Raw genomic sequence first — 10823 nt, forward strand, 5'->3', positions numbered from 1 at the left:
GGAAAGAAACTAAAATAAATCCTCAAATATAAATATTTAAATCTTGACAATCCAAACTCTATAAGTTTAACAACTCGGGAATCCATCTCTAGTGGACCCCTAATAAAATCCCAAACTGCATGGAAGAAAACTGAAGATAAAATCCAAATCTAATATCTGGAAAGAAGTCCTACGTTGTCGGTAGAATAGAAGTCCGTATCTGCTCTGCACGATCAAACTCTAACCCTGGAACTGACGAGTACCTAAAAAATATAAGGGTGGGTCAGGCCCACATGCAAGTCCTGATCTACTACAATCCAAACAGGAATCTGATACGCAGATACATACTAGAAAGACTCAACAATACCTAGAGTAGTCCATATATGTATAAGTACATACTATAGGACACTCACTAGTCCAAAAAGGTCTGTCTCAACCTGAATAGAGATACCATCCAAATCGCACATACTGTGGTCATGTGTATCTAGACCTACCAGGGAACAATACCTTTGTCGAGCTATCCATCCTAGGCAGTATATGCACCCTAACCATGGTCTTGAGACTCAAGCTCATACCATGGCACATATAATAAATATATAAAGTCCGTGTCCTCCTATTACAAAATATCAACCATCTGAAAAGTGGTTTGATAAATGTAAAGCAAATCCATCTTGAAACCATATTAAGTCATTCAATTATTTGATTGATATGACACAAGTAGGTGATGGACTTAACTCATAGGGTTAATCCATACCTTAATCCAAATTAGGTAGGATTTAGTGTTTAACTAATCCAAACCTAGTATGTCACCGTCCCATACCGGTACACACAATCCTCCATTATAACATAGTTATTAAAATAACACTATATAATCAACAACCATCCTCCAGTATATGCATTTGTATAAATTCATACATATACCAACATTAGGTATTCATTACAGAACCTAAATATCATGCTCCAATCATTTAAATAACTAGAATAAGACATAGCATTTAAATCCTCCAAAATAGCCAATAAATTGATACAAATTAAATACCAATTTAAATCCAAGCTAAGTATAGTTAAATGTAATTAATTTACCATACTCATAACACTGTAAAAATATATGATTATATATAATTAAATTATATAAAATATCTTTGCCAAGTTACAGTAATTAAAACCAACTAGACAGTGTGCAAGCTACTAGTTTCCTCTTAGGTTCTCCTTATTCTATCCTTCAATCCAATTATGAATTTATATTTTTCCATCGTAATACCAGTTTTATACAGTCCCATACATCACTTAAAATAATTTAAATGAAGTGCAGAACCCAGAAAACCCAAACAGCCCCTTAAAACACTACTGTGCGAGGCAAGAATAGAGCAGGCTCAACAAAAACATTGAGACTGCTCTAAAATTCACTTAGAGCCGGCTCCTTCAACATTGAGCCGGCTCCAAGTCCTTTATAGAGCGGGCTCCATCTACTTTGAGCCGGCTCTATTGGTAATTTAGAGCCTGCTCCTTTCCCCTTTGCAACCGTTGCTTGATCCAGCTTCGTCTGCTCTAACTCCGGTGATTACAGAGTCTCTGAGATGTTTTTAAATCTTTGTTCAAGTTCAAACTCAGTCCTAGGCATGTATTAAACCACTGATATTCAACTAAAACATGCATGGAACACAAGCTTAAAAGCTATGATTACAGAACCTCTGTTGTCCAATTTTAAGCAAGTTCCAACTGAATTTACTTCAGTTTAATTTAGTGCAATTGAATATTATTCTAAGCACTTGTTCTAGAGTTCAAACTCAGTCTTAGAGTGATTACAAGACATCTAATCACATCACTAATCCCAACCGTAACAAAACTGAAACATCCACCATACATGATACAAATAGCAGAACATCAAAAATTATTCAAAGCAGATAATTCACGATGTTAATTCAAAGATTAAACTAAATTCATGTATGCATAAAACATGTTACTATGTTGGTTTAAATCTGTTTTAACCTTTATTTAACCCCTGGAGTCCAACTAGTCATGCACAGAACACGAATTAATGGGAGAGAGAAGAACAGAACTTGCCTTTGAATTTCAGATTTGAAATTCTAATTCACCGTCTCTGTGTGATATGTTCGTGTCCTACCCTGTAGTTCCACGCTACCCCGCTCCTTCCTCCTTGAGATGCTTTGCTAACCACCCAAGTTCACTCTGTGTTTCCCTTCAATCTTTCGCTCTGTTTTCCCCCTATCTCACTGTATACGTGACTATGGTGAATATGGTTTTATTTGTAACCCTAAACCAACGTATACACACATATATATAAACACTACAGAAACCCTAAGTCCATAAAGATATAACTCGGCCCATAGATAAACCTAGGTTATAATCAACGTCGGCTACCCATGTAAATCTAAACCTAAACTTGTAAACCTAACTTACGATAAGTAAGTAAATTCAAAAAAAAAAAAAAAAAAAAAAAAAAAACAATTAATTAATAACAATTTTATGAGGTAATTAAATCAAATAATACAATTTAATGAAAATTAAAGCCAAATAAATAATTAAAACAATTAATCACAATTAATCACAATTAATGCAAATAATGCAAATAATTAATTAAAGCAAATAAGTCAATTAATTCAAGTAACCCATTAAATATAAAAAATGTAATAAAAATCATAAATTAAATACCATAAATAGCCTTTTTAAAATTAGGGGTATTACATTCTCCCCCCCTAAAAAAAGGAATTCCGTCCTCGGAATTCGCTCTTACATTCTTCTATAATTTAGGAAACTACGAGCGATTCCAACCTCCTATTCTCCAGTGGACTCAGCCTCATTGTAATGACTTTACTCAACACGCATCAAAGAAAAACCTTATTACGAAGGATTTAATTACTATTCGGTGACTTCAAAATAAGTCGCATCCGGCTGCAACTTAAATTCCCCAACTTTGATATACTAATACCCTCGTCCTTATCCTAGATAAAAAAAAATATAAAGACTGAAATATAACGAGTGTGTGGCACTCCACAAAACACGTCCTAGTAATCATGAATAGGAAACTTACCCTCACTAGCCTGAGGTGCCTGCCTATCCTGTGGCATGGGGTTGTACACCCTGCCATAGTGCAACTGCTACGGTGCCTGTCCCTGAGGCTGCGGCGGTGCCGGTAAAACCGGATAAGTCTGTCCCTGAATCCAGGGTACCTGTGGAGCGGGTAAAGGTACTGGCGCCCTCTGCCCCTGCTGCACATGCTGCCCCTGTCCCGGTCCTGTTTTAGGACACTACCTGGAGGTATGACCATACTCTCCACAAGTGTAGCAACTACCCTGGAAAGTACCAAATGGCCTCCTCTGTCTGTTAGCCTGTGGCTGACCTTGTCCAGTCTGTGGTCCCCCATTCTGCTGCCCATGAATAGGTGACACATCCCTGTTATCATCTGAACCACTCTTGTGTTTCTTCTAAGGCTGCTGTCCCTGGAACTTGCCCTTGTCATTCTGTCGATGATCATTTCCATTTCCCTTTTCAACTGACTGATTAGCAGAGTCTTTATCACCCCGCTTCTCACCCTTGGCCTGTCTGATGTCCACTGTTAGCTGATAACCTTGGTTGTCAAGATTTGGGTGTGTGTGCCATTTCGTGGACTTGTATTTCGAGGATCTAGTTATCCGTTATAGGGATTTTGATCCGATGTTTGAGTACGGTGAGTAGTCTTATAGTTGATCTATTTTAGGATGATATCTGGGATTTTGGAGATGCTGTTTTGCTTGTCAGACTTTGGATTCGTAATTGATGTTGTTGATAGTAGTGTTTTAAGATGTTAAAATTGTTGGTCTTATTGTATTGAGGATTTAAGGCCTTAAGCGTAGCGGTACCTATGGTATTATTGTCAGAGTTTTGGGATTGGCCAAGATGGTCCGGCCGGACATCTTTGGACTATATCTCAACTCTCACAAAATGTTGGTTTCCGTAGTGCTTTTGGTAATGATCATTTTTGACATTGACGTCATTTGTATCGAGAGGTTTCATGGGTAGACCTAGTGGGGGCAGGTTATGAATTGGTGCCTTATACTGTCATGCTACCGTATAAGTTGTGTGCTATGGGCAGGTGCTAGTTGCCATCGATGCTACCTTACTGATGAGTAAGTGTGGGCGGGCACTAGGAATTGTCTTTGCTACCACACATTTGAGTACATCGTGGGCAGGTTCTGGTCACTATTCGTACTGCCATGTCATCTTTGTTTAGCACTTTGATTTGATTCATGGATATCTTGGAGTTCTGTTGGTGGTTGTTTTTGGTTCCTTATGATGGTTCGTCAGGAGGGGTGCTTTTGATTGTTGTCTTCCGTTCCCTCGTCTGGCTTTAAGTTCTGTGTGTGAGTTTCGACTTGTGGTGTGGCCATGCGATCACTTTTCTTCTAAGGGGTTGTCCTGTCGTGAGCACGTGGATGCGAATGACATGGGGTTGTATGTTGTCTTCAGTTTTGTGATTACTTTCGTAGCATGTTGTGAGGGATACTCAGAGATGTACTCCGTAGTTATCCTGGTTTCGTCTTTTTCTTTTGGTGGGGCTGGATTTCGGGGACGAAATCCCTTTAAGGTAGGAAGGTTGTAATGACCCGATCATTTTTCTTCCTTTTCTTTTTCTTAGATTTTAACGGATATCTTTTTTTTCCCGTTGTCTTTTCCTTTTTGGGCTCGGTTTTTTATCACTTGATGTTGTCTCGAGTGCTCTGGAATGATTTCCGAGACTCTTTTCCTTGGATTGACAACTTCCTTTGGGGATTGTGTCATTTCCATATTTTATTTTTCCGAACACTATTCACATTTTGTCTTTTTCTCGTTTATCCTTTTTCCTTTCACAACCTCACTTTTTGTGCTCGGATTTGATTCCGGTCTTGCATGCATTCATGATATTTGATTTCCATGATAGTGGTATTTTTATCTTTCTAGAAAAGAATGTTGATTGCTTACTTCCTTTATAAATGGGCATTAATGCATACTTTAGTGTAATTCTTCTTAACTTGTGGGGTTTTAGTGTAATTAAATAAAATAATTATTTTTCATCTTGGGGACTATTTTGTAATTAAATTTGGAAGATATTTTCAAAAAGGACCATTTTGTAATTTTTGAAAAGTATGACAAGTGTCACTCTCATTGGTCCACTTGTTGACATTTGTGTGGAAATACTTTAATGCATTGGATGATGACATTTGGAGGGGTGAGAATTTACCCACTTGTTGGCCTAGGATTGGTGCACTTGTTGGCAAGGATGGTTGACAAGTGTAGGTGTGGGATTAAACCTAGAAAGGAGCCATGGATTGGTGACAAGTGTAGGTTCACAATTTAGTCTTGCAAATATCTTTGGGCCACTTTGGGATTATGGTTTTAAAGGAGGGTTTTTGTGCAATTGACCATAGATGTGTGTGTTGACCATGGTGTAGGATCACATAGTGAGTGGAGGATTTCTATTTCCTCCACTCACACATTTTCACATTTCATCTCTTTCTTTCTCACCACAAAACCCTAACCTCCATAGATGAAGCTTGAAGCTTTAGGCATTGACCTTAATCTTTGAGGCCCTTCCACTTACTTTAGACCATAAAGCTTGGAATAGTTTTATTCCCTTCATCCTCCTCTTCAAAACCCTTGAAGGATCTAGTCTAACTCCTAGTTTTGCTTTGGTATCTAGAGATTCAATTCTCTAGTGAGGTATTGATCTATTATTTTGAAGTATTTTTATGTCATTATTGAGTGTTTTACATGCATAGAAGAGAAGGACTTGTATTATGCCCTTAAACTGTTTTAACTTGAAATAAATCTTGTCAAATTAAATATAGAACATGAAAATATAATCAATTAGCTTCCATTTAGTTTTGGTTTCATGTAATTTGGATTTAAAATGAATTAGTTATGAAATTTTGAAGTTGCAAGCTAGTTGCTGGAAATTTAAATCTTTTCTTATCCGGTCTGGAAACGAATTTTTATATGGAGCTCTGGTGTTTCAATTACCTTGAAATTTTTACTGGAATTTTCTCCATGGATTTTACATTACTCAAAAAAATTTCACGATTTTAGAGCATTTCTAAATTTTTTAAAAAAATCCGAGACTATCTGCTATCCATGTTTTTGTTGTAGCTGGAAAACATATTTTTAGATGATTTATTTCACTAACCTTTTCACATTGTATCATGGCTTAAATTTTTATTTTTACACTCTCATATGTTTACTTTTAAAATAAATTAGGTTTACCCAATTTGGATGTCAAATTAATTTTTCATGAATTTTCAAAGTTGGAAGCTACAGGCTGAAAATGTGTTTTCTTTGCAGAATTTGTTTCAAAGTTGTGGGTCAAAACTATTTTAATTGGGAAAATATTTTGTTAAAATAAATTGATATTATCAAATTACAGTGTTTAAGCTTTCATTGGGCTTTGGATTTATTCAATTTGTATTATAATTGAATTTTTTATGAATTTTCCCAAGTTGAAGGTAACAAGCTGAAATATCTGTCTTGCGGACCAAAAATTTGGGGCGATTTCACTTCGGTGGTAATTGGGATTTTCATTCCAATTGAGGTATGGGATGTTTTAGGATTTTGTATGTGTTGTATGGGGTGTTTTCCATGATTATACAACTTGATTGCATGACTTGTATCAAATCTAGAAAATTAATAATATTTAATTCTTTGTACAAGATTAAATTTACATGGATGTACCTTGCATGAAATTGACTTGTAGCATGCTTTTAAATTAAGTCTAGGCATGTTGTTTAACATACTTAAATTTGAGAGCATTTGGATAAATTTGAAAATCTAGAGACTTTAATTAAAATGATTAATTAAAATCTATTTAATGTTCCTTTAGCTTAATTAAGTTTTGACTTGATATTTGAGATGAGTAGGACTTGTATACTAGTATATGTTAATATGGGACCATTTTATGTTGTTTTAGAATTTAGGCATTTGATTATCATGATTTAATTAAATTCCATTTTGTTATTCAGTTGGCCTAATCAAGTTTTGGAATTTGTATATGCAATGACCATGCTATGTTGCTAACATGTGTAATTTGAGGCCATTTGGTTGAGAATTGCAACTTAGAGGAATTAATTAGTTTACTTGATTAAATTCCGTTTCTATTGCATTATGGATTTAAATCATGTGTTTGATGTTGATTGTATATCTAAAGCATGATTTTAGACTTGAAATGAATTTATGAGATTACGTTCCAATATTGGATTATCTTGTTATAGCGTGTAACGAATCGCACACTGAAGATTCGACATGTGATGTTATTATAGTGCGTAACGCATTGTGCTCTGAAGATTCGACATTTGTCATCCTATAGTAGTTGTGGATTTGGAGCATGTATTGTGTGGTTACAAACTACTTGTGCATGGGATGGGGTTTCATATATATATTAGTTGTTAATTTATTTATTTTGGAGTCACTTGGGACATGGTTAGTATGATATGGCTAAAGTTCGACTTTAGTGCGGGAAGTATGAGTTCTCTCCAATTGAGATAGTACGCACTTAGGGTGGTTTTCCCGGCGGGTTAGTGCCCGGAACAACCATTGATCTCGGCAGAATTCCGAGTCTAGATGTCCAAGTTTTCTATTATTTATTTTCGCATTCAATTCCAAGTTAGCAATCATGTTTATATTGTGACTTGTGGTTTTGGTTATCGGCGATTTTGATGTTGTTAAGTATATCCATGCTTTATGATCTTTGTAGATTTTGATGTTGCCAAGTACATCCATGTTTTTTTATTTTAATAAATCATTTTAATGTTGTTAAGTATTTGATTTTAGTATTTTAGTATTTAGTATTTTCAAGTATTTTTATATCTTTATGATGTATGTGTGAATTTAGCATATATGTTAGTGGGTAGTAAATTGTCTTAGTGGGAGTTAAGGTTATGTAAAATCAAAAGTCATGAGAGTTGAGCCTAATAAATACTATATTAGTGAGAGTTATGCCTATTGAAGATTATGTTAGTGGGAGAAATGAGAGTTATGGGCATTAATTTATACGTAATTCATAGATATGTGTTCTCAAGGTCTATAATCATGTACTCTAGCAATTTTATTAAGGAATAAGTGATAATATATTTCTTCCTCCATTTCTCTCTCAAATTATATAGTTGTATTTGTTTGTATAGCCCACTATTTTCAACAAAGTGGTATCACAGCAAAGTCAGAAAGTTGTATCAGAGCAAAAACCAACATCTAAATATTCAACTTTTACCCTTTCTAGCAGCTCAAACTTTTAAATTAGGTGAAGGTTAGGTGGTGTTCAACAAATGTTTTCAAAACAGACAACTACACACCTTCATGACAAACAACTTCTCTATTTCTCTATAGTCATCCTAAAAAATTCAGGTAAGCCCAAGGGAAAGTATTATGATTAAGCCCCGCACACACACATTCAGGTAAGCCCAAGGGAAAGTATTATGATTAAGCCACACACACACACACACAACCAAGATAAAGTGGCAAGGGAAATAAATTTGAAAATCTTGACATTTGATGCCGACAAGACATGAGAAAGACATAAAATGGGAACTTGGAATCTAACTAAAAATGGGGTAAGAATTTGTAGTTTTCTTTGCTAAATAGGAAAGGGAAGTAATTTCAGTGTTCTAGATATCTTACCTACTCTCTTCAGCTTCCTCCTTAAGAAATACAACAGAAAGAACAGGCCTAGGAGTACCACTGCTGCAAGTAATATAGGAATGATAATAATCTTCAATCGTCCCTTTACATGGGAGCTGCTGTGCTTCTGCACGGTCAAAATTTACCACAATGTAAAGCAACTATATTTGAAGGCAGGAAAACTGAGAAATAAAGCAGCAGTAAAAGAGGACACTTTTCAGTGAGAGCTTCTAAATGCCTACTTTCTGTTGAAAACAGAATGTAAAAGCTACTCATCTACGTGCTTTTGAATATATATCATACCTACCTCAGAGGAGGCCATTCTTATGTAAATATCTTGTCCAATTTCTGTGAGGTCCCTAATATTAATCCAGTCAACAAACCAGAGCAAGCAACCACTTCCTCCTGCTGTTACATCTATATTTGCATAAGCCATACAAGAACAGTTTTTTGAGCATACCATCTCGCATTCCTTGAGGGTCATGCTCCTATCAAACCAGGCATTCCGCGTGTCAGGCAATTTAACACCGGAATACTTGAGAAATCCATTTGCTGATCCATTTTGGCAATCCAAGGGCTTTCTTCGAACACACCCACCTGACCAATCTGCTGCTTCCCAATCTTTTGGGTATCTTGGCATAAATTTATCAAGACACCTACACACCGGGGAGTTACCAATGTTGCAGCTACCATAGGCCTGACATAGCCCATAAGAATCACAATTATCTGCTGGTATACTCGTGTAAACTGTCCAATCCTGTGTTTTATAATTCCATGTCAAGCGCTGTACAATTCCATTCTGGTTCAAAACAGACCGTGAGAAAACTGAGCTATTAATAAGCTCAAATTCATAATATACCTCCTTTTGATCAAAAACAAATTGGTATGTGTAAATGCTGTTTGGTGTTAAACCCATCGTGCCACTACAGCGGAGACCATTCCATGGTCCAGAACGGTATTGCTCAACCGGACCTTTCATGAGGACAAATTCTGGGAATCCACGAAGATCAAGTCCAAAAGAAAAGTCACCTTTAGAAGGGTCATCACTGGACTTCCATGACCATAGACGCCGATCAATTCCGGTTTCTAGGTTCTTTCCAAGCTTCATGCCCGGCAACAAAGTGTCACACGGATAATCAAAACTCTGCCATAGGAAATTCACAGCATTTGCATCTTTGACAACAAGATTACCCGAATCCAAAAGCTGTGCAACTGGGTTCACCGTGTTGTTACTGGATGATGATGAATTTGACGAAGACCAGAAGATGCTGTTTGTAGTATTGACAAGCATGAGAACTCCTCCATGAGTGAGCTTTAAGACACCTCCTCCTGATGTATCAGTAATTGGAGTATCTCTGTTGGCAACCCATACCACAGTCCCAACAGATCTTTTGTACCATATTCCCAAATATCGATTCCTGGAAGTACTACCAGAGGGGCTGAAAAATCCCAGTTCAAATGTTGTGTCTGAAGAGACCATGGTTTGCCCATCAGTAAGAGATTGAGTTGCAGTTATGGTGTCTAATTCTACTGCATCACAGATTATTGTTAGCATGGAAAAAATAGAATACAAGAAAAGAATTATGGTATTATTCATGCTTCACAATATTATTTCAGAAAACCATAGGAAAGTTTTTTGGTTGGCCCACGGCGTTCAAGATGAAAGCGAAATAAATAATTAAGTCAGTCTCTTCCCCATGGGAATCTGCAAAGTACTGTATAAATGTGCAATTAATTTAGTCTAGTTCAGGGTCAAAACCAGCCACCCAGGCCGCCTCCTTGTAATGCTCCGTAATTAAAGCTAGTTGTGCCTCATCATAATTGACATTTGAATCAGGGGTCCCACACCACATCCATTTGACTCTAGCCGCCTTCCATTTGAATGGTAGAGTAGCCGCTTTCCATTTGAATGGTAGAGTAGTCTAAGGCACAACAGTTGTACATTTGCTCCGGAATTTAAATTATTAGATGGTACTTGACGTAATACAGAATTAAGAATTAGGTCTAATTATGATACCGACTGTAATAAATAGGTACTTGTTTATTTATTTAAAAGTTTAACCTGTTGGGTAGTGCTGCATAAATACTTATTTATATCCAATTGTTTTCCTATTCGAATTTAATGTGGGACAAGTCTCCTCTTATAACAAGTTGATACGATTATATAACTTCTCGTGGTTAATTTTATTCATGAAAATTTCACT

General features: G+C 36.3%; 1 protein-coding gene across 2 annotated transcripts; it reads right to left on the minus strand.

Moving 5' to 3' along the window:
- Nucleotides 1–27: 27 nt before the first annotated feature.
- LOC132307758 (G-type lectin S-receptor-like serine/threonine-protein kinase At4g27290) lies at nt 28–10346 on the minus strand. 2 transcript variants are annotated; one of them, XM_059805607.1, is made up of 3 exons: nt 8927–10344; nt 8620–8746; nt 28–242 (listed from the first exon to the last, which is right to left on the minus strand). In XM_059805607.1, the coding sequence occupies exons 1-3, from the start codon at nt 10214–10216 to the stop codon at nt 220–222; spliced, it is 1440 nt and encodes a 479-aa protein (XP_059661590.1). In that variant the 5' UTR covers nt 10217–10344; the 3' UTR covers nt 28–219. The 2 variants fall into 2 exon arrangements, with proteins under 2 accessions (XP_059661590.1, XP_059661589.1); XM_059805606.1 differs by lacking the exon at nt 28–242 and having other exon boundaries at nt 8475–8746; nt 8927–10346.
- Between the last annotated feature and the right edge of the window lie 477 nt (nt 10347–10823).

This window comes from Cornus florida, unplaced genomic scaffold (genome assembly GCF_030987335.1).
Source record: "Cornus florida cultivar Cherokee Brave unplaced genomic scaffold, ASM3098733v1 CherokeeBrave_3.0.0_Hap2_Chr05, whole genome shotgun sequence".
In the NCBI taxonomy this organism is placed as follows: domain Eukaryota; kingdom Viridiplantae; phylum Streptophyta; class Magnoliopsida; order Cornales; family Cornaceae; genus Cornus; species Cornus florida.